This window comes from Thunnus maccoyii, chromosome 1 (genome assembly GCF_910596095.1).
Source record: "Thunnus maccoyii chromosome 1, fThuMac1.1, whole genome shotgun sequence".
Taxonomy (NCBI): domain Eukaryota; kingdom Metazoa; phylum Chordata; class Actinopteri; order Scombriformes; family Scombridae; genus Thunnus; species Thunnus maccoyii.
Genome location: NC_056533.1, coordinates 25,659,016 through 25,682,580, shown reverse-complemented (window position 1 = coordinate 25,682,580; position 23,565 = coordinate 25,659,016). Strand labels below are relative to the sequence as shown.

Sequence of the window (23,565 nt, the reverse complement as noted above, 5' to 3'; positions counted from 1 at the left end):
ACAGTAAGACTTTCTCGTTTTGTCTGAGGGGGAGACAACTAATAGGATAAAACAGGTGTTGTCTCATTTTCACAAATTTGTCATACAATGGAAAAGAAAAATATATTCCCCTTTATCTGAAAAACTCTTGACAGAACCATCTTCAGATGGTTTTCACTTTCTAAAAGATAAGCATGTTTTTCAAAACCCACTTTTGAATAATGAGAAAACACCACAATTTTTTTTTTTTTTTTAGAGATGTGAAAACTGGTTCAGTGATGGCACCGAGCATTCTTTGGGGGGCGAGCAGGATGCAGCGCTGCACTCACTTCCAGTCCTACCATACAGTAAGCCATTCTCAACAGGTTTCCAGGAGGTTCTACATGTCCAGTGAGGGAACAGCAGTAGAACGTGCTGTTAAACATACTGTATGCAACAGTATAAAAGTCAGTGATCAGGCCACACTCATGTATTATCTCCATCTAGTCTGCAATGCCCAGAGCGGGAGTGTGAGGGCAGCCATCACCAGCAGTAGGGACGGCCCGTGTGAAAGTGACTTGCCTGCTGCAGCTGCTCGTTCGTCGCTTCTGTCAGCTCCGACCACAGGAGCGTCTGTTCCAACAAAAACAAACTCTGTTGTGCAGCCGTCAGAGCAGCCGCTGCCGCTGCCAGAACTGCTGCCTTCATCACCTGCAGGAACAAAACCGCACAAATTAAAATGTACATACTAATAATACAGTCATAGGAAGCCATTAGTTGGGTCAATGGCGATGGGGAAGTGGCGAACTGTGCCTCTTTTGTGGAGCAACAAAGCTAGTATGCTACGATAGTTTCCTTTGTTTTGGACTCTCCAGCTATTCTTTACTTTAAAAAGACAGTTAGCTATTGATCAATGGCACAAATTTGTGTCATAGCTCACCAAAGTTAAACTTGATGCCAAAGATTTGTGTGAGTGTACTTGGCCCCCACAAGCATATCTGCTGATTGCCACATTTCCTTTGAAATAGTTTTGATTTTTCTGCAAAATTTCAACATTTCACATGCTGGTATGACCAGGCCTTTACAGGTAAAAGAGCAAAAATGGGTTTTGCGTTATTGAAAATGGCCAAAAATGGTGGTAATGAATTACAGTGTGTGCAAAATCTATAATAGTATTCTTCTGCACTTCTGGTGTCAGAGGTTTAACAAATCTTGAAGAAGAAACCACTCCTAACAGAAAAACAAATGTGACTGCAACAAAAATTGAGTTTTAGGTACAAAATTTAATGGCAGCAGTCATGCACCCATACATTTTATTTGTAGCTGCGGAAATCTCCCATCTTGTCAGCTCAAGGGGATCCACAGAATCAGAAAGAAAGAATGATCTCTGTCATGGCAGCATTTGAAATGAACATGTTCCTAAACATAGGCCTGACTGTCTACCATGGTCTGTGTCACCATAACTACAGTTATCTATTCTCCTAATAATGTCAGTCTTGCCTCAGTGCAACACCGATGCATCCTGTGGAGTTGTATGATGAGTTCCTACGTGAGTGACACCTGAGATCTTATTTCATTTTAATAATAGTTTATATTTCTGCAGGGGTGCTCTTGTGTGCATGTGTGTGTGGCAAGGTCCAAATCAAGGTCAACATAAACTCTATACAGTGACAGAAATTGATAGAGAAACTTTTCTCTCAGTATTTTGCTCCAAATTATTATTATTATCTTGTCTTGTGAAACACCTGAGAGATTGGAGAACTTACTGGAGTCCTGAAAGTAGATGTCATTCCCATTGTAAGCATTCTTCAGCTTGTTGGTCATGACACGCAAAGCCATGATTTGCTGTCGAATCAGTGTGTCAGGCCTGGTGATATCCACATCCACCTCTGGGTTGTTAACCTGGTTGGTTAGACCCTCCTTCACCACTTCAGGGAAATATCTGGAAAGGATAATACACCAAAAAACTTAAATAAAATGGCCTAGAATATTTTCTAGATTTAATACAAAGCTGCTTGTTGACATATCATAGGGTTTAGTATCTTCTGTACAAAAATACAATGGTACTTTGAATGAAAACATGAGTTTCAACTCCATGTTTGCTAGATTTCACTGAAGTTTATCATCCAAAACTAAGAAATAAATAATATTGTCTCTATTATAGATTTCAACACACTGCAATTTCAGAAAACACATGCACATAGCTATAACACAGTCATCATGAACATCCTTACCACTCTGACAATCATTCAGCATTTAGAACAAAAAACAAAAATTTTGAACAATTTTTTTTAGCGAGTGTCCCTTCTTCTTTTTAGAACAAAAAAAGTTACACATAGAAATGTGTGTATCTGTGGTGAAATTGGTTGATGTCTTTCTCAGGTTGCTTGCATTTTATATACAGTGTTTTTCAATGCAAATTTTGTGTTATAGTGGTGAGGATGTTTTCTTAATCTGCTTGTGTTGTACCACTTGTATTTGTTTTCTTAAATTGCTGTGCATTGAGCTCTCTCTACCAAAAAAGCAATCCAGTCAAATTACAGTGTTACAGCACTGATCCAGTTCTTGTCAGTATGTTGCAGTGTCAACCCTTTATGCAGCATTGTGTCCATCTTTTACACTTTTTAGTACACACAGATTTTAGTGTAGATATCATGATCTTGGGTCTACGAAGTCACAAACTAGACCAACTGAAATTAGACAAAATTATAGGAGCTACTCTTTCTAACAACGGCTGCAGAAATCAGACAAAACATAACTGTATAATAAAGCTAAATTTTCTATGTTAATCAAGCTTAATTTTCTGTTTCATGTTGGGAGTGGCTGCACCTCCCTACAGTGAGCCCTTAACATGCCCGAGGCCGACAGCACACTCTTTTTTTTGTCTTTTTTGACTTAATAAATTGAAAACCATTTGAGATTAAAATAATGCACTACATGAGGAAGGCAACCCGTGCGTAACATTTAATTAATGCAGTAATTAAAGTCTTGTTTATGTCTTTACATTTTTTGTGCATTAGTTACTGTGTCCTATTTAACTGTTAGTTTTTCATTCATTAAATATGTTTTATACAATGTAAAGTGTGCCTAGTTTGTGCTGAAGTACCAGGAGATTCCAATGATTTCATAACACACTCCTACTGTAACACAGCGTGACTCTGAATGTTTTATTATCTCTGGGAAATCAATTTACCTACCGGGTTTAGAGTGATGCTTATAAAGGATACTGGCACAAACAAGATAATTAACATGTCTTTTATTGCACCATCTGGTGATTTTGTTACTTGGAGAAGGCCAAAGTGATGGGGTAATATATTTTCTCTGCCAGCGTTTCTGGTTCACTGTCAGAGAAAACAACTCACTGTCCAATCTACTGTACGGCTCGGTGATAGACACTGCAGTGGTGATAAGAGGTGCTGGAAACTCCTCAGTCCTCCGGGTATTAGAGCCTCAGAGCTTATATAGAAATTCTCCCTATAAGCACTAACCCATTGTACTTACGTAGAGAGCGTTAATCTGGGAACACAGTGTGGTTATTTTAATCCCTGGCTTGGCAAAAAGTGATAACCAGAGAGCAGGGTGACTTTTCTGAGGTTATAAAGAGTCACAGAAGCCCTCACCTGCCCTTCGTGTGGCTGTTCCAGCACTGCTCCTCATCCGACTCTGAGAGCTTCTCCATGGCACAGATGTCATCTGGCAGGTTGGACCAGAACCTCTTGGACTCCCTCAGCTTCTCTTTGATCTCAATCACCTGCCACAGGCCAAAACAGGTGACAGAAGGCTTATGATTTAGTATTTTAAAGGCTTGAGGATGAGAAGTGAATAGACTGCCAAGCCGTCAAGCTTAATAGCACACAGCTTATGCAGCTCCCACACTGAATATTAGGTCAATCAGGCTATTTTAAAAATCATTCCACTAACAAAAACATTTTTTAGGAAAATATAATCCCAGAAAGTTTGATTATTTGCTATAATTAAGAAATAGATTTAACCACAAATTAAATAAAACATGAAGAAACTCAGGGGTCCATGTGCTCTCAAAACTGATAATAAGGATGAAAAAAACATATGACAGTTTCCATCTCTGTATAGGAGTGTGACACATTGTGATTTTAAACATTCATATGGCAACAAAACTGTGTAGTTGCACCATCTCTTATATTCATTTATTCCGTCGGGAGAGAAGTGCTGTTCGACTGCCCCAAGTTCTTTTTCTTAACATTTCGCTTCTTGTCCACTTGCATCCATATTGTGTTCATCTCTGATTCATACAAGACAGACTTGGGGTTTCGGATTTGATATTTGGCATGAGCGGTCACCCCTGACTGATTCCATCTGGACTCAGCAAGGCAGTTTAGCGGGTGACCAGCATACAGGAGAAAAAAAACAGGGGGACTTATCATGAACAGAAGTACACTGTGCTGCTTTTGTCATTTTGATGTAGTTGGTAACAATCATGATGACAGAGAACACAAACTTACTGCATAACTAATGTGAATAACAATAAATACTGCTGAGATATTTACCAAGGTATATGCTATTATTTAGTTCATAAGAATGTGGTGTATGTATAAATATGTTGGATAAGGATGTAATATTTTCATACTGGTATATGTCTTTACTTTGTTTATTCAAACCAACTACTTACTGTAACGAGGGCTAAGCTTCTGTCACAGAACAGCAGGATGACATACAGTATACAGCTTGAACACTAATTCACCCTGAAGTAGTGAGATCCTTTTGAAGATTTTTAACCTTAAATAGTTTGACATTTTGAGAAATACGCTTATTTGCTTTTCCTGCAAAGTTATAAAAAATAAAATGAAAACCACAACCTGTCATTTTTACACTTTTGCATGGATTAAACAAACAAGATATAATGTTTTAATTCGTTTTGCTTTAAAGGTGCTGGGAGATATTTTAGCTTTGGACAGAGCCAGGTTAGCTGTCTCCCCCTGCTTCTAGTCTTTATGCTTAGCTATGTTAACCTCTTCCAGCTTCATATTTACTGATCTACTCATCTAACCCTCAGCAAGAACATGAATAAATCAAATCTTTAAGAATATATATAAGGATAATGCAATGATCTAATAAAAAAGGTTTACCTTTCCATACACTATATATGAGGACATGGAAAAGGACAGGATCACTCAACAGCTTCTCACCACTGAACATGGTAAATCATGTTTGCTGTAAATCTAAATCTAAGCCAGCGGCATTTAAACCAAGGACTAAACCCCTGATTTTTTTTCTTTTTGATAACAGTAGAGAAACACTACCACAGCGCAGACTTCTAAATGTAATGTACACAAAATGCTTTAGTTTACACCAAAAATGCCCAAGTGTGAAGAGAAACCAGGTGATCATACACTTAAAAACTCAAAACAAGAAAATGAAGAAAATTCTGTAATAGCCTGCATCCATAAAAATAACCAAAGCCACAATTTGAGCCCTAGCTGTGATTAGACAGGTGATGTATTGATTGTGAGTGTGCATGTGTGTGTGTGTGTTTTGGCAAGAGAGACACTGTTGATGGGTCACAACCTTCTCTGGAAAATTCTATTGCTTTCAACAGTGTCGCAATTTTTTCTCTAAATTGTTTTGGACTTGAACCAATTTCAGCTGCTGAATTCTTCAAGGCTCTGTAAAACATAGACTGCAAAAAATCTGTCACATACAATTTATCGCCATATATTTCAAAAACACCTCGTTTAATGCAGAGCCCAATCCTTTTATTTTTAATCTTAGTTGTTTTTAGCCCAGTTGCCAAAGTATACAGGCATACATACGATATTAATAATAACTGGTCTGTTAAGAAGTTACCTGCCCTGGCTGAAGACTTTGAACCACACAGTTAAAGCTGCTTTTCATAGGGGACCTCCACCAGTTTTACACATCAAAGTCTGTTTACAGGTCATGGGAAGTACTAGTACATATCATTAATATTATGAAAAAAAGTTGTGTAAAGCCTTTTGTGAGTCCAGAGGGAGCTGTGTGAAATCTGATAAATTGCTTCAAGCGATGTTACTGGAGGCAACACCAGTTCGGGGCTGAAGACTACAATTTGGAAATGAAAAAACAATCTGGGGGTCTGAAATTAGAAAGAAGTGAGGTTACCAGACCTCCTCATCTCTGCTTGAGGCTAGTGGCTCCAGGCGACATTAGCCGCTACTAGCATAACACATCTGAATCTCAAAAAAGCTGGTAAATTGACCTCCTTAGTATTGTTTTGTCAAACTACTTTTCCATAGTCAAGAATTAACTTTGATGCTTAAATCAAAATTAGTGATATAATATACATGTACATCAATAATTACTGCAGAAGTTGTTTATAAGAGCAAGTTAGAGGAGAGGTCACACTATGGCAGAATTTTACAGCAGACTTTGCCTCAGCTGTGTTATCCTTCTCACTATCAGAGTTATAGCTTGTCTACACAGACAACGTCTTTTTCATTTTGCCCAAGGGAAGCATAAGACCATTGATTTGCAATGAAAACAGTGGCCATAATGAAAATGCCACCAAACTGGTACCACTAAACTGAACCAGTTGAAGTCGTGATCAAGCATTTTCAACAATGAATGCAATGAAGAACTCACTAATGAACACTTACTTCAGTGTCTCCACTGGGCCAATGCACCTTTTTTGCTCAAGTTTAAGGACTTCGTTACACACTGAAGGTGTCACATCTCACATTAATACAGTAATGCTGGACATGTACTGAGTTCTGGAGTTTTCGTACTGAAATATCATCATGTAATGCTTACTGGACCTTTGATGCAGTGGAAAATTACTAAGAGTGGACCTATAAGACATACATGTAACCATGACCCAAATTGTATCTTTACACTTTGAGTGTAATTTCTTCCATTTTATACAAGTAACTACAGTGTGTTGAACTCTAACATGCAGGTGACCTACACTCAATAATGTGCCTGAACGCATCCTGTGTAGACACAGACAGAAGGTGCTGCTGCTTTGGTAATATGCTGCTTTCACTGTGCATCCTGTGTAGACATTGTGTGAGCCTCTCACATAAATAAATGAACACATTCTTCTATATTTTGTACACTTTGCCAGAGTATTGCATATTTCAAACAGCATGGGGATTAATAAATGTAGTCATCTACACACAGCAGATGAGGTTTCATACATTTTTCACCAGTGGTAACTGTTCTGTGCATATTTTTACAAATGCAACCTATTAGCAGATCAGGCATAATGTGTTTATGCTGAAAATCCCAAGTCAGACTCCAGAGGTAACTGTGTTCCACAGGGCTCCACTTTAGCTCCTGTTTTATGATCCATTTTCATCAAATTTGGAAGAGAACGTCTACTTAGCAAATGCATTTTAAACGTATTCAGACCCCTGGAGCTTTAGGACACTTAGCTATACTGTTACAGTATGTTTCTAAATTAATTTTATTATTAGGATTTCTCAGTTAGGTAATTGAATTTGACCCTTTGCAAAACCCACCTTAGTTACTGTTGCTATACCTGTCAAGCTTTCCATTCTAGCACAGCACAGACAGTAAGCAGTTTACAATTACAATGGTGGCAAATTTACCACTTAAAATTCTTTGTAATAATTGAAATAATATGTTGTCGATTTCACACAGTGTTAACAAGAATAGGCTCCTCGTTTTTTCCATCAATTGTCAATTTTGTCGGCTGAAATGATGACTATTGCTAGCAGATTTTAGCAAGGATAGCTTACTAATTTACATTTACTTTGTGAGTTGGCTGAAGATGCCGTCTCCAGTTGCCTTATTTCAAATTGATGATCTAAGTAGAAGATGTACATATGGAGCAGCATTGCTCTATTATTGCCAGATAGCTAGCAATTTAGAAAGTGTGATTAAAATTAACCTGCAGAGCAAGAAACTATCTTACAGGAACTAAAATAAGACAGTTCTAGGTCACCTGGGAACGTTCCTGTAGTGAAAATGTCTTAAAACAAACCATTTTGAAAAAGTCACCACCAGCCAAACTCTTTAAATAGTGACCATCACTCTTACTAGAGCCACATATACACCACTTCAGCATGTGGAGTAATCCAAAGCTTGCTGGGTCTATTACGTTCTGTAAGAAAAGAAAAAACACAATCCTTAAATTTAGAGAACTTCACTGGTATGTAGTGGTTGTTGGGTTCAGAACTTTAGGGACTATTTATTCATATCTTTTTATTATTCATTAATTCTCCTGTCTTATCTATCTTATTTTATTTTAACTCATTTTTTGTATTTTCTATCTTATTTAACCCTTTTAAATTCCATTTAAACATGTCTTTTTACATTGTATTGTGTTTCGTTTACATCTTGATTTAATGCCTTTTTGTTGAAAGGTGTCACAGAAAATAAACTTGCCTTGCCTTACTTGAACTCTAAAGGGGCTGAACTCTGTCAGTAATGTCAGCAGTCAATCATGGCTGCACTATGTCTGTTGGAGTCAGCATGCAATGTGGTTAGTGGTTAGTTCAAGATGTGGGATTGACTGCTTTGCTGTTTAGGTCTGGTAGACAACTGAAACAGAGCAGTGAGCAGCAGCTTCTCTTTATCTCGGCTTTGGCTACAGTAGCCTGTAGTTCATTCAATAAAGCTCTTGCTGAATAGAGTACACCTCATACACTATAAATTAACTCTGCTATTCATGAGGGGGCTATATTTTGACAACTTATATAACTAACTCTCATTATGCTTAATATTTAACTGCATGTGCCAGCTGCTCTGAAAAATATCCCTCACTAAGATTAAAATAATTTATTTAGGAAAAGGTAGAAAATTGAGAGGTTAACTTTGCGGTTATGTGATATAAACACAACTCACTCCTTCACCTAATCCTCATGTCACCTACCTGACATCCTCCACTGGAATAATGTGACAAACTGTTACTGGCATATTTTATTTGGCTTACATATGTCATTGGATTCATTTCTCTCTACCCATTTCTTGGACTTCTTGCGCTGGATTTACTACATTAGCATGGGATCTGCTAATCCTATTGTAGAGTTATAATCCCATTGCTTTTGTATTTCTACCAACTGTTACAACTTTCTGTTCATGTTTTGCAATTGCCACTTTCCCACCTACAGTTCCTATTGCACACCCAGATGTCTGAGGAAGAGAGATTTGTCTTTGAATTTTCCCTCAAGAGTTTTTCCACAATTTCTCATCAAATCTTGAGGGTTTTTTTCCTGTTCTTCATAGAGAGCTTAGGCTGGGTTGGGAATTGTTGCACTTATGGAAGCAGCCTGGAAAGCCTATTGGGGCAAAGTATGTGATATCGAGTTAAACAAACAAACTTCACTACAAATAAGTCAAGGTGATTCTGCCTTAAAGAATCAAAACCACACCACAATATGTTATGTGTGATAGTAGTGTTTTATGTATATGCTGGTTGATTACAGGTTCACAGGTAATGTATGGGATCACTGTCATGGGATATGTCTTTGCCTCCATCACATCCTCAGTTTTCTTGTATTTTATGCATTCTTACTTACATATAGACCTGATGGAGGCTGTTCCAGCTAAACATATTTGTTTTAACTTCACCTTTTTCCATGTTGTTCTGCATGTACTCAAATGCTATGCTTTTCTCTTTCTTTTCTTCTTTCTCTTCTTTTCTTTCTCAGGAGTAATGAATGATCACCCACAGCTAATACATACAATTAGTGTGTACTTTTTTAGGTAATTAGTTGGCTTCTATACAATTATGATTCAAAGAACCATTAAACAACCCTCCAGTTAATGTTGAAGCCCTTGTTACTCATATTTAAAGTGCACGTGACACCAGTAATAGCCAAAGGAAGTATATTCAAAAAAGAGAATCCTAAGCACAAACACACACATTTATAAGTGGACACACTTGTGGTCATGTACACACACACTCACTACCCTCATCATGTCCTAGTTACACTGGGGATTTCGATGAGTGCATACAGTGAAGCCTCGGGTCTTAACAGGACATGAAAGGGCTTGTACCAACAGGATGCCACTGCAGGAGACTGCCCTCACATTTGATGTGGTAATCCTGTCATGGAGACACCAAAGCTGGTTAGGTTTAACACACGCTGGTGTGGCTCTGATTTACAATGGCCTGCAGCAACCTGGCACTGACAACAAAATCTGGATCAGATCAGAACATGCTTTGTTATTTTATTTGAACTTTAAAATATAACCATACTAATGTGATATTGATATGGTCCTTGCTGACAACCAAAAATGTGCCAAAAGGAATATTTCAGGTGAACTGGAAGCAGGAAGGAAGGATAAATCATGTATAAACATAGAAGTAAATCCATTTAGGATTTATTTGCGAATTGATGCCTATGAAAATATAATGCAGTGTACTCCATCTGTGTAACATAATTTATAGTCCACATAAACAAATGTCAAGAGTTCAGTATCAACAGCAGTGTTCTTCTACACAACCACAGCAGTAAATAAACACTTGTTCATAAATAAATGCAAGCATACACACAAGCACACATAAACACACACTATACTGAGGGTGAAGGGTGAAGACAATAATCTAACCATGAGTCTTTCCATGAGTGCCCAGGGCAGTGAGGCTGACTCCAGCTAGAATAGTCACTGTAGCAGGATTCGATCCAGCTGAACCTTCAGTGTCTCTTCTCGTCTCACAGGTAACCCAGCCTGTACTGCTGCAATGCGTTACAGAAAACTCTAAATAACTGATAGCAGCAACTACAGGTTCATTGGTTGAAAAGACTGAGAACGGTGATACAGATTTTTTCTCAGTTGGACACATTATCTGTTCATTTCAGATTTAAAATGCTACGTATACTTGACACAAACTCCTAAACTTGACATTAAAGCTGAAATTAACAATGTCATTCTCTACAGTAATGAGAAGTAGATGAGATGATGTTTGAACTATAACAAAGAAGGCTGGGTGTCCAAAGTCAAATCTGTGATGTTGTCAGCTACAGTGAAGTGAACTCACATTATTTTACACAATGCCAGTAAAGGTCCAACAGACACAGACTGAATTTTTCACAGGACTGCAACTTGTGTTCACTGATCTCACTGATTAATAGCAGATTTTATTATTAGCTACCACACAAAGGCATTTCCTATTCAATATTTTTGCATGTCTCTCTTTGTTTGGCTTCAATGTCCTGGATACATGCTGACAATTTTCATTGTTAACAATTTCCTGGTGAAGATACTGTCCATAATGACTTCCGCGGAAAAATGTCTTTGTGATTTTTGGGGGGATTTGGGTGAGCTACAGAATAATGGGCTGACATGCTCCGGGTGTTTAGAATGACTGCACTTTATACTAAAACTACTTATTCAATGTGCACCCTACTTCCATATTAAGAACAAACAGTTAAGTCCAACATATACTAACCCTATGCAAATATCAAACAGGGCCATAAAAGACAACAACTCAAAATCTACAATTTCAATAGCCAAAATACAAAACAAAACACTCCATGAGTATTGCTTCACTATTCTAATCTATTCCCCTCTTTCGATTGTGTATTGCCTGAATGAAAGATTTTATTCAAATAAAGCTTTATCCCAGCCTGCCTCTTCCCGGGTGTGCTGAGTCTTAGAAGTGGTGTCAAGTGCTTGTTGATCTATCAGAGCATGTAGGGCACCCTCTAGCAATGCATGTTAATGTAGGTCCAGTAATTTTAATTAGGACTTTCACAGGTCATATCTACCTGCTTCCATTTCAGCAGCCGCACAGTTCACTGAGTCCAGCCTCTAGCTGCTTTAGACTTTCTGTAGCTGTGATCGATCTTTATTAGATACATTGTTGAGACAGCAGGTCCAGACAGCCAGACCTCAGTCGATTTAAGTCCAGTTTCTTATTAAAATTATTTTCGGTTTAGGTGTTGCTTGTTGTCGTGACATATCCAAATCCTTTTTTTTTATGAATGCTGATGAATGTGCACATGCTTTCTGTTTGTCTTCAAACTGTCTGACTGTCACTGTTGGAGGTGTAAACAGAGTGGGTGTGTGGAGCTATAGCTCGCTGAAGCAAGGATTAAATACTATGTTTGGCCTCCGCTTACGTTTCTGTTAACAACAGTGTTTCTCTGCCCAAAAACACACATGGGCCATTAACAAAGCCTATCTTAATCGATTTCACAAAAACAATGTGAATCACTATGACTCACTGTTTGAGAAGAAAGCATGGAAGCATGCACCACCAGCAATGTAAGCCCTGTCAAATGACTCATACAATAGGAAGACAAACCCCCCTAAAAAACCATAACAAGAATATTTTTCAACACAAGTACAAATAAAAACAACAGAAAGAAAGAGAGTGAAATAAAAGGTTGGTTTAAAAGAGGATATTGTGGAGTGTGTCTACCCTCACTGCACAGACTATGGGCCATACTGTAGATAAAGCCCAGTGCTTGATGATTTTGAGCCTAGTCAGTGGAAAAGCCAGAAGGGCCCTGCCAGATATCAAGGTGTGTTCAGGCTCATGTTGATTTTAAAGCCCAGAACGTGGTTTTAATAACAACAACAGTCATTTAAAATCAATACAGATTTTCAGAGGGGTGTCTTCTTCAGCTGCCACTAGAACTTTTATGCCATATCTATGTGATGTAGCATAAAAGGACACCATAGATGCAAATTTGTCTTAATTAAATGTAAGATATAAACATGTTTCAGAGGTTGTGATGTCAGGCAGGCAATGGGCATTTGCACAACAAAAGCTCTTGTTTCTCAAACTTCATTTGGGAAACAGGCAAATTGGTTGATGCAATATTTTACCCCTTCTACTGATCATGTCTACAGCTAATTACACAATTAGTAGTGGTTCTGAAACCATAATAATATGTGCCACACATCCATTAACTCCAACAACAGACAGTTAGTATCGTTAGTATGCGATTCACAACCTGTCCCCATGACAACTACCTTGCCCAATAACCTTCATGGTTTTTACAGCACTACACTTTGTGTGTGTATGTTTGTGTGTTCTTGTTATCCCCCTCTAATTATATTTGCAGTGTGCTCATAAAAGGATATGCTCATATTACATCGCATTTACTGTAGTATCTGTCTATAGGATTTTGCAGTTTAGACACCTTGAACTTCAGACATGCAGCTTCAGTAGGAGCACAGATATGAGATAATGTATAAACCAACAAATGAACTAAACCTTAACAGCATGTTTTGTCCTTATTCATCACAAACTTTAGGTGATTGTTTTTACTGTAAATACACATATTATAAATTGAAGCAGAAATGAATTCAGATTGCTACACTCGGTTTACTTGCCCTTTTTGGTTTTTATAAAGCAGTGAGGACATTTTTTGTAATTTCAGAATCCAGGACAGGGGATAGTTCATATATAGATGTGGCCGAAAATATTTGTAACTTTCCATCTTTTTTTAAAAAAACTAAATTTTCTCTGTATTAAGTTGAAATTGACAGAAGTATATGGTATCCATCATTCTTTATTACACATTGAATAAAACTGAAACTTTGCTTTTTACAACTTAACATATTATTTAATACAATAAAACAAATAAAAATGGCATGGCCAAAAATATTGGTACCCTTAACTTAATATTTTGTCACACAGCCTTTTGAGGCAATAACTGCAGTCAAGCACTTTCTGTAACTCTGAATAATGTTTCTGCACTTCTCCACTAGTAGTTCAGCCCACTCTTCTTGAGCAAACTGCTCCAGTTCTCTCAGGTTTGGTGAGTGCTGTCAGATGTTCAATGGGATTCAGATCAGGACTCATAGCAGGCCACTTCAGAACGGTCAGTTTTCTTCTTATCCACTCTTGGGTGCTTTTTGATGTATGTTTGGGGTCATTATCCTGTTGGGAGACCCATGACCTGCGACTACAACACAGCTTTCTTACACTTGGCTGTATATTTCACTCCAAAATGCCTTGATACTCTTCTGATTTCATTGTGCCCTGCACAGATTCAAGGCACCTAGTGCCTGAGGCAGCAAAGCAACCCCAAAACATCACTGAGCCTCCTCCATGTTTCACGGTGGGCATGGTGTTCTTTTCTTTGAAGGCTTCATTTTTTCTTCGGTAAACATAGGCTTAGTGTGATTTACCAAAAAACTCTAATTTTGTTTCATCTGTCCAACGCACATTCTCCCAGGACTGTGGCTTGTCAACATGTATTTTGGCAAAGTCCAGTCTGGCTTTTTTGTGTCTCCCTCTTAGAAGTGGGGTCTTGCTGGGTCTTCTATCATGGAGCCCATTTTCATTCAGACAGTGACGGATGGTGCGACATGAAACTGTTGTACCTCAAACTTGAAGATCAGTTGTGATCTGTATTGAAGTTTTCCTTGGTTCTTTATCAACCATTCGAGCAATCCTTCTGTTCGATCTCAGGCCAATTTTCTTCTTGCGACAACTTCCAGAGATGTTGGCTACAGTTCCATGGGCCTTAAACTTCTTAATTATATTGGCAACAGTGGTCACAGAACATCAAGCTCTTCGGAGATGGTCTTGTAACCTTTACGGTGACCATGCTTGGCTATTACCTTTTTTCTAATGTCTTCAGACCACTGTCTAGTTTTCCTTCTGTTTTCCATGTTCAGTGTGATGCACACAGTGACACAAAACAGCAGAGTGAGTAATTTTCTCCTTTTAGACTGCCTGCATGAGTGATTATAAGATTGAAAACACCTTTGATACTAATTAAAACACAATAGTCTACTTAAAGTATTACTACAAATCAATTATTTCTTACAACCTCTAAAGGGTAGAGAGATGAGAACTCCAGCAACATGTCGGTCAACTAATAAAGTTGTTGTCCATACTACAAGTGTTGCTGGAGTTCTCATCTCTCTAGACTTCTTTCCCTTCTCCGTGCACCTTGGAAGTAGGTGAAGTTGTGCCAGAGACCATTACTCAACCTCTAAAGGGTACCAATAATTTTGTCCAGGCTATTTTAGAATGTATTGGTAGAATAAGAATAAATTCAGTTATTTTCACAACTTTTTTTAATTTGTTCCACTGCAAACCAAACATAGACATGCATTGATAATAAAATATATTTTAATTTCTACACTGTTCGGGGAGAATGGTGCATTGTTTTAATAAAATACAAGGGTCCCAATAATAATAATTTTGGCCACGTCTATAAAATTTGCATTTGTGGTGTTGGACTGCATCTGATCCAGTGTGTTTAAGATCAGGATTGAGCACATGAATAGATAACAAATATAAAACTTTCCAATATGTGACCAGAGAGACAGAACAAGCAAGCAGCCAGTATTAAGGAGGTCCTCATACGTGTCCACTTGGAGATGCCTTCCACTGCCTGGTGAACCTTTTAAAGGGAAAAAAGCCCTTTTACAACTGTGTCTGTTAGTCTTGTCTTCATTTGTCATGCAAATATTTTACTTTTTCCTATACACTGATATCAGATACTGCCTAATTCTTTGAAATATTTGCTTTTATGTTATTTGGCATTTTCATTATTGCTCAAAAATTTGCAATTAGTTAGCAATAGTTTGGGATAAATCTGAATTTGATCTATTTTGCCATTATGATGAAATGAAAATAAAAATAAAACTAGGGGAAAAAGGACCTGCACCCATCTAAGCACCTGTCCCTTTAGAAGTATGTGCACAGGTTGGGAGACATTGCCGCTGAGGGACTCCAAATCTGTAAATAATTTATTATTCAGGCAGAAAATCAAAGATGGATAACAGAAGGGTCAATGCCGCCATAATGACTCGATTAAGTCCCAAGATGAACTACAGGGAAATGAAATATGTAGCGTTATTTCTAGCACTTCAGTAAAAACACTCCTGTTCTGATGAATTACAAATAGACTTACACACACACTAACCCTCGCATTAAAGGCCTATTTCTCAAACTTTTATAGGATAGTCCCACTACTGAGACAAAAATCTTGGCTTGCAAGACATTTAATTTGAGCTGTCTCTTCAATGGTGCAATAGAAATTGACAGCTATGAATTTTCAAACAAAGAGACAAAGTATAAATATTCTAAAGAGAAAACTGAACTTTAGGAATATACTGTACTATAATGTACATGTGTAAGCCCAAATTGCAGTTGTCTGCAGGTGAGTGTATGTGTTTATTAGAGAGTGTGTGTGTCGTACTGTAAATCATGAGAAAAATATATAGGCAAAGTTTTTTGTTTGATGACTTTTGTTTGATTTTTATCTTTGACATGTTTACTTTCCTATTGGACAAAACCGAACTCATGTTAATATATTGCAGAAAAATTGGACCTGCAATGATAGGGATACTGAGCAGTTTTAGCACAGCATATTCATGCTAAACAAACCGTGACCTGACTAATGTAAGCACAGATGGAAGATTCATACACAGCTGGTTTCATGTCCCATCCCAAGGGTAAACATACCATTTGGGGGAAAAGGCTTTACAAACAGATGCTTCGCTGTAAGGTAAAGTTACTAAAGCAACTTGAAAACTAAGTTGGTTACAGTTTTCATAAATACAGCAAGGCATCAAAATTAATGAGTGCACATGCATTAACATGGGGACTCACAGGTGAAAAAAATACAATCAACGTAGTTATTCAGCAGTGTAAGGCATATGATAGTGGAATTTTTCTATTGTTACACACCAATTTTGCACCCAATGATAAAAATATTCTGTTCCACACTTCTATATTTTATGGAATAAATAAGTTTAAATCCCTTGCATGTTGGTGTTAATCTGATTTTTCACTGAAAAATGCAAATATATTTATCAATGTGTTATGCCATAAAAGGACTAGTGAAATGTCCAGTGCATACTGGAACAGAGTCAAACCCCTTCATCAGTACAGTAATGAGCAGCTACGGAAATGAGTGAATAATTTACATTGGAGATGGCATCAGTTTTGATTGACCTTGTGCTAGTTATCAGCATAAAAACACTAAAATTGAGAATAATTTGTTCCTTTGGATTTCTTTACTCTAGTGTCCAGCCAAATAATCACAGAGTGACACTGCATGAGAAACAAATCCTTGTCACCTCCTACCAAACTTGAATACAGAATCAAAACGCACAAAAATGAGACTGATTACACCCAGACCCTGTTTTAGCATCTGGATTGAAACACAATCAGTGCATTATAAAAAGTAGCTTTGGTCATCTTGGCACAAACTTTATTGAGAAAAGCAGCAACATCAGATAAATGGAGCATGTCTAACCTTGATAAATATGCAAGGTTAGACTGCAGGATCACAAAAAGTCCTCCAGTTTCTAGGTCACATGGACACCAACGATTGAAAAAGTCCTCCTCTCAGCAAAGGGGGATTTGAATTATATAAAGCGTGGCTAAGAAGTATTTAAAAAAAGTAGGAATATCTCCAAAGGGAAGCAACATAAAATGGTCAGTTCCTTGTTATGCTCATAGCAATTGGGTTAGCTTACTTCAGACACAATGGCCCTGCATTTTGTGATTCAGTGCTTTGAATAATGCGCTAAATAGGATTTCCTTGGACACACTGTGGTTTATTTCAGCTTGCCTGCCTACTCACGTAGATGAGTTAAGCTCACAAGGCTCTGCTGTGTTAAAGCAAGGTAAACACCCTCTACCTTTAGGCTGACGTGCTAACAACACTATGTCATGGGAAACAGCAGTGGACTAAACAGCCTGGTGAAGAGCAGTGAGACTGAAGCTGAGGCAGATTCCAGTATGTGCTGTGGCTTTCTGGCATCACCTGCTGACAAACTGCTCAGATGGTAAAGCAGCCAGGTTTGGTGGACCACCAGTTTTGGTCCAATTCTACAGTAGCTCAAATTGGGAAATTACTCTCATTTACATGGGAACTGAAGATAATGCAGTGTTAAGAGTGTGTTCAAGCAGCAGGTACAGACTGGGTTGATTCAGAAAGTGTTGGGATCCAGTGAATGAACTACCTGTGATTGGAGATGCCTCCCTGTTTACCTCATGGACATATAGTACCTGCAGGTTTTGGTGGTCTGATTTTCTGTGAGGGCACAGGCTATTAATAATGGTACCAGAGATGATTAGATCCTGTCCGTTGGTGATTTTAAAGGGAAATTTTTACTCGCTGCTGCATTACACAGCCAAGTGATTATTAATCAGACTGTCTCTAGGACAGCACACCGAGAGTGCTTGAGTCTGTGTACTGCACAGGACACACTGGCTGCACTGTTACTGTGTGCATGCAGCAGTATGTTAATTACTTTTTTCCTCAAATAGTATACATTTCCATAAGATACAGGAGAAAAATGAATGATAAAATTTATTGTTGTTGACAATACTAAACTCTGGTGGCCCATAAGAGCCACCAGCACATCTCCCTTGGTTGCCTGTTTTATTGTTTGTCATTAAATTTATTTGGGAACATTAAATCAGTACTGTCCCCTACTTCTGATTACAAGTGTAAACGACACAAACTTAAACTCTCAGTGCTGCTCGCAATAAATAAATACATGCGTATGAAATGAAGATTTAAAACAGGCTGGCAAAATTTTGAGATGATTGCAGGTTTTCCAGCTCAGTTTACACTGAATGGTTTGTTTCTTTATAGGAACACTGCATGAACAAAACCTTAACAGCATATTTCCTCCTTACTACAGTATGTCCACCAAAACAACAATGTGGTGCAGTGGGGTTGTGCAGTTGCTCCCCTCATGCACAAGATACAATTGTCAAAGAATAAAAAAAATTAAAGCACAACAGCAGTCTTGTTCTCACTCCTCTCAAAAACTCTTGATTTATAATAATAATAATAGTCAAAGTACTTCCACAGCAACAACCATAGTTATTTTATTTTCAAAATGTTGTCAAGTCAGAAAAATCCACTCCTGAGTAGAAACTAGACAAACCTAAATCTAAACTCTCAGCAGTGTTTGCAATAAATAAATTGAACAACCTCCCTTGGAATTTCCATCATGTTTGTGAAGCGAGAATCACAGTAAACAATGTTGCACAGGGAGATACACACTTCTCAAATTCAGCTCTGGTTGTCCCAGCCCGATTTTTGAAATCTCACACAAAATCGACACGTTCATATTGACTACAGTAGGTGTGAAAGACTGCCATTGACGCTTATTACGCTTGAGCGGGCGAGGAATCTGTCAGGAAATCTTTGCGCCATCACAGAAAGAAATTTTCTAACAGTTCATTTTGTGGGCATAAAATCACACAGCACTCTTGTAGTGTAAGATTATAAAGACCAGTTCTCAGAAGGGTAAGCAGCAACAGCCTAGAAAAGATTGCAGGGAAACCTGGTGGAGAGACTGGAAACTATAAACATCACCATTGCTTTGCAATTTACCATCATATCTTACTGCAGAACAGACAAATCATGCTGTGGTATGTCATAGGTGTCTACTCCTCTTTATTCATTTTCAGCAGAAATAGGCACACTGACTCAGAATACTGCGAGTTGTTCCTCCTTTCAAGCTACATTTTGCTCAATTGTGTGAGAGTGGAGCATTAAAATCCTAAACAACCACATCCATGAAGGAAATGCTTGATGCATTGTCTGTGATGCTTCAGTTAGTGTGTACATTGCTAATTTAGCGAGGCTTGAAACTGTTGGAGAGAAGAACTAATGTGAAGAGGACAGCCATCTCTAGGAAACTGTATAGACTGGGTTCAGCATAAGAAATTGTAGAGCATGAAGTTAAAGAGGAGGACATAAAAGACTAACTACACAAGATGTAAAAGAGAAAACTACTGTGAGGAATTAAAGCAGGTGGGGAAAAGTGTGGGTGTAATGATAAGTGAAATGACAAGGCAGCCTTTAAATGCTGAGGAGTTAGAAGGTGGCCACATTGATCTGTTGTGTCTATCGACATACATTAATCCTAATTCATTTTCACAGACAGGTCTCTGTTGAGCGAGCAGGGCTGATTACACATCAGTCTCTGTCAGATTTCCATCTCTTTTGACAGACAGAATTACCTCTGGACAGACGGATTCATTGCCCTCTATTACGCCACGGAGGTGAATACTGAGGCAACACAGTTCACACCATCCCGTTATGTGAAACTCATTGTTAATCAAATGAAGATTTAATGTAGACTGGCAAAATGTAGATTCTACAGCATAGGTTTTAATTGGATTTACAATAAACAGTCTGTTTCTTTATTAGAACACATTATAGACCTTAACAGCATGTTTCCTCCTTACTATGCCCACCAAAATAACATAATGGTTAATATAAATAGGGCACAACAACAATCTCTGGCTCTTGCTTCTCTCAAAACAAAGTGTTTGAGTTCATGTCACCATTTGAAGCTGTTAAAGTTGAAAGTCTTGATTTATAATAACAATACTCATTGTACACCCACAGCAAAGTTCCTGTACAGAAAAAAAACAAAATGTAGCAATAAATGAGCATAAATTGATTCGGCAGACTTGTAGTGAGTACATTTGGTAGAAGGTAGAGTTGTATTCACATTGTAGCACAATACTGTACATTTTTTGAGTGTCTTTTATAGTTTGTCGTTTCACCTTTTTATGTCTTGTGTAAACCACTTTAGATTTCCTTGGTGTTCCTATCTTTATCACATATACAGTATGATGTGCTCCAAGTTCTCAGGTGGCATGAACTGTAGTCTGTCATCCTCCACCAGCCAAAAGGATTTTATTCAAAAATGCAGTCAAGTACTAACACCACAAAGTGTGCAATTCTTTCCCCTGATCTTTGTCAGCACAATGTACTGTTGAGTTTAGACATCCCAACAGCACTCACACCCTGTGGTTGTTACTGCTGCTAAAACATTAGCTCAGTGTGCCCAATATACTGAATTAGCATGCCAGTGCGATTAACAGGTCTTAACACTTGTTCTTTTTTTTTGCCTGCTGATCTGCACAAAAAATTTGGGCTATTAAAGAGAAAAACTGTAGAGAATAGATCTGCCAGAATTTCATTAGAGCTGCAACTAGATCCATTTTATGGCATGGCGCATGGTTTTAAGCAATTTGGCCGTGATACCATTGGTCATAATTGGCAGTTGTGTCTGCAATTGCACTGGGCAGAGTCATTTCTGAATGAGTGATTACTCTGGCAGGAAGAAACTTTCATGTGGGAATAGTGATTTCTCCTCCCATTCAGAAGCTGACGGATGCTCAGCTCTGGGTTTCTTTCATGCATTCTTATTCACAGTGTGTTTGCCTAAATCTTCATGAAATCCTTTAGTATCCTCTCAGTACAGTGTGGCTACAATAACAAATGCACCCTAAAATATACATAGGTGGTACCTATCATCTCTGGATTACTATGATTGATTGAAGAAATAAAACACTGATCATTTATTTTCCACTTTTTTTTCCTTCCTGAGAAAAATGGTGGTTGCCAGATCGTTTCCTGGCCCTGGCATGCTGCTAAAACAATGTGAAATGGAGTGTGGAGAAGGGCTTGGCCACTGCTAATGACTGCATCCGCATTTCAACAGTGCTCAACAATAAACACCCCATTAGAAAGGCTCCAAATATTTAGAAGTTGGTCAAATAAATCAATAATGGAATTCCTTCAGGGCATCCATCACATTTTTTTCTGCTAGCATTTACAGAATGGAGAATTTGACAGTAATGTCCTGTCAGCTATGTTAGTTTAAACTGACAGAGAACAAAGTAATTTCTGTCAGCATTGTCTCTTCAGACATCTGCTTATCATTGGCAAAACAAATTAAGAATATAAATGGTGTTGTGCATCCAAGTTACACATTTCTTCTCAATACCCTCAGAATACCAATACATGGTGCGGTGCATGTTCCAGTGCTATATACAAGACACTTAAATCCATTGAAACAGTGAAAAAATACTGATGAACAGAGTTCAGCGTTGGATTACATAACATCAATGTGTATTTTTGTGAATTTTTCCTGCGGCACAGAGCATCTGTGATCAAAGGAGTATTGTGATCATACTTATCTGTATTTTTAAGTTATTGGTGTTGTTTGTAAAAAAAAATACCAGTACCACACTACTGTACGATGAAACCACTGAACACAGCCAGTTTGTAATTTTGACAACTGTCTAAATTGTTCAGATTTAAGAGTAAGTTTGAGTTTGTTTTTGCTGTCTGTTTTATGATTTTTTCAAACAATTCAGTAAACCATAAAACAATACACTATATGTATGCACACTATTAAAAAATATCTGGGATCACAAATAACTTCATAGAAAGCAAAATACCAAGACAATCAAAGAAAAGCAAAATATGACTTCATCTGTAAAACCAGACTAAATATTTTTTTAATTGCTTAAAAAGACAGTATTTAAAGCAGTATCATTATTTATAAATATTATAATACTGTATGAGTCAGCCACAAGACTCTTAGACCACCAACAGCCCACCAGCTCTTTCAGCTTTAAATCGTTTAGCAGTGAGCTGGAGAAGTAAGTGGATCAGACAGTATGTGAGCACATTTATTTGCCTAATTCTTTTGTGATCTTGCACTTTTACCTAATTCAGCTATGATTTCAGATGCACATAATACAGTGGAAAGATACATTATCACAAATATTCCAGAAGCAAACCCAGAATGCCTTTTAAGTAAAAATGTGATTAAAAGAGGAAAACACCTCTGACTAAATACATAAAGAGAAAAGATGACTGAGAGCCTTATGGCTGAAATACACCAGGCACAGATGCCGCGCCACACATCTGCTGTAGTATGGCAACAGCAGAGCACATCCATTGTAATCAACTGAAGTTGCTAGACTGACCATGGAAGCTGCATGCACCTGTGCAGGCATTGCGCTGCTCTCCTCTATTTTTATGCGGCTGGTACTTTTTTTTTCTCTACGTGCGATTACGCAGCGCTCCAACAGGTAACTACATAGAACTGTGTAAAAAATGAGTACAAACTGTTTAAAAATGATTAAAATAAATATGGACTAGAGGCGATGCAACGCAGCAGTGCAACCTTGTGGTTTTTTTTACATCGCACATTAAAATAATCAATCAAATCAATGTGTATCCATGATCCTGTAGTTAAAATGACCTAGTTAATTCATTCAGTACCAGTTAATATAGCCAACGCTTCCAAACCCTGCATAACCAACTGCATTTTCACTTGGCAAAACTCAATATGCATGCAGTGATGGGATTTGGTATAGCAGGTAGAAAAGCCTGCTCCACCCTGCCTACGTGCCAAGCCTGATGTCTTTCGGCCGTTACCATCAATGCTTGCAATGATAATCAGTCATATCTATAGATTGTTTCTGATGCTTTGTGCCCAGAGCCACTCCATGTTTTTATCAAACTTGGTGATACAGGTAAATCCCGTCACTGACCCGCAACTTTTGACCTCTTGGTCAATGACAGAATGTGTGTAGAAGGCAGCAACAGTCTCTGATTATGTAATTAGCTGCTGCCTTAGCAAATCATCCTAATTACATCCAGATTTGCAAGTGTAAATGTAACAAATGGCAGATCAAACATTGTGATTTCATGCACATAAATCTGGCCTTCACTGATAAACAGGCAAATAAATATGTACACATGTAGTTCAGCCATAGATTTAAAATAGACTGGCATATGTACATATGAACATATGTACATATGTAATAGTGCATGTGACAAATAAAACTTTAAACTTTGAACAAATATATTATTAGCAGTGACAAGCATCTTGTTACTTATTCTGGCACAATGTAAACAATATATT

At 37.9% G+C, this 23,565-nt stretch overlaps 1 protein-coding gene across 1 annotated transcript in view; it reads right to left on the bottom strand.

The window, feature by feature from the left end:
• Positions 1 to 318: 318 nt before the first annotated feature.
• The window catches only part of gpc6a (glypican 6a), a 163,019-nt gene continuing 139,772 nt past the window's right edge, over positions 319 to 23,565 (bottom strand). The window contains exons 7-9 of the mRNA XM_042414051.1: positions 3,579 to 3,709; positions 1,725 to 1,900; positions 319 to 669 (exon numbers count right to left, since the gene is read on the bottom strand). Coding sequence (XP_042269985.1) covers positions 452 to 669; positions 1,725 to 1,900; positions 3,579 to 3,709 — 525 coding nt within the window. The 3' untranslated portion in view covers positions 319 to 451. The remainder of the gene's footprint in view (positions 670 to 1,724; positions 1,901 to 3,578; positions 3,710 to 23,565) is intronic.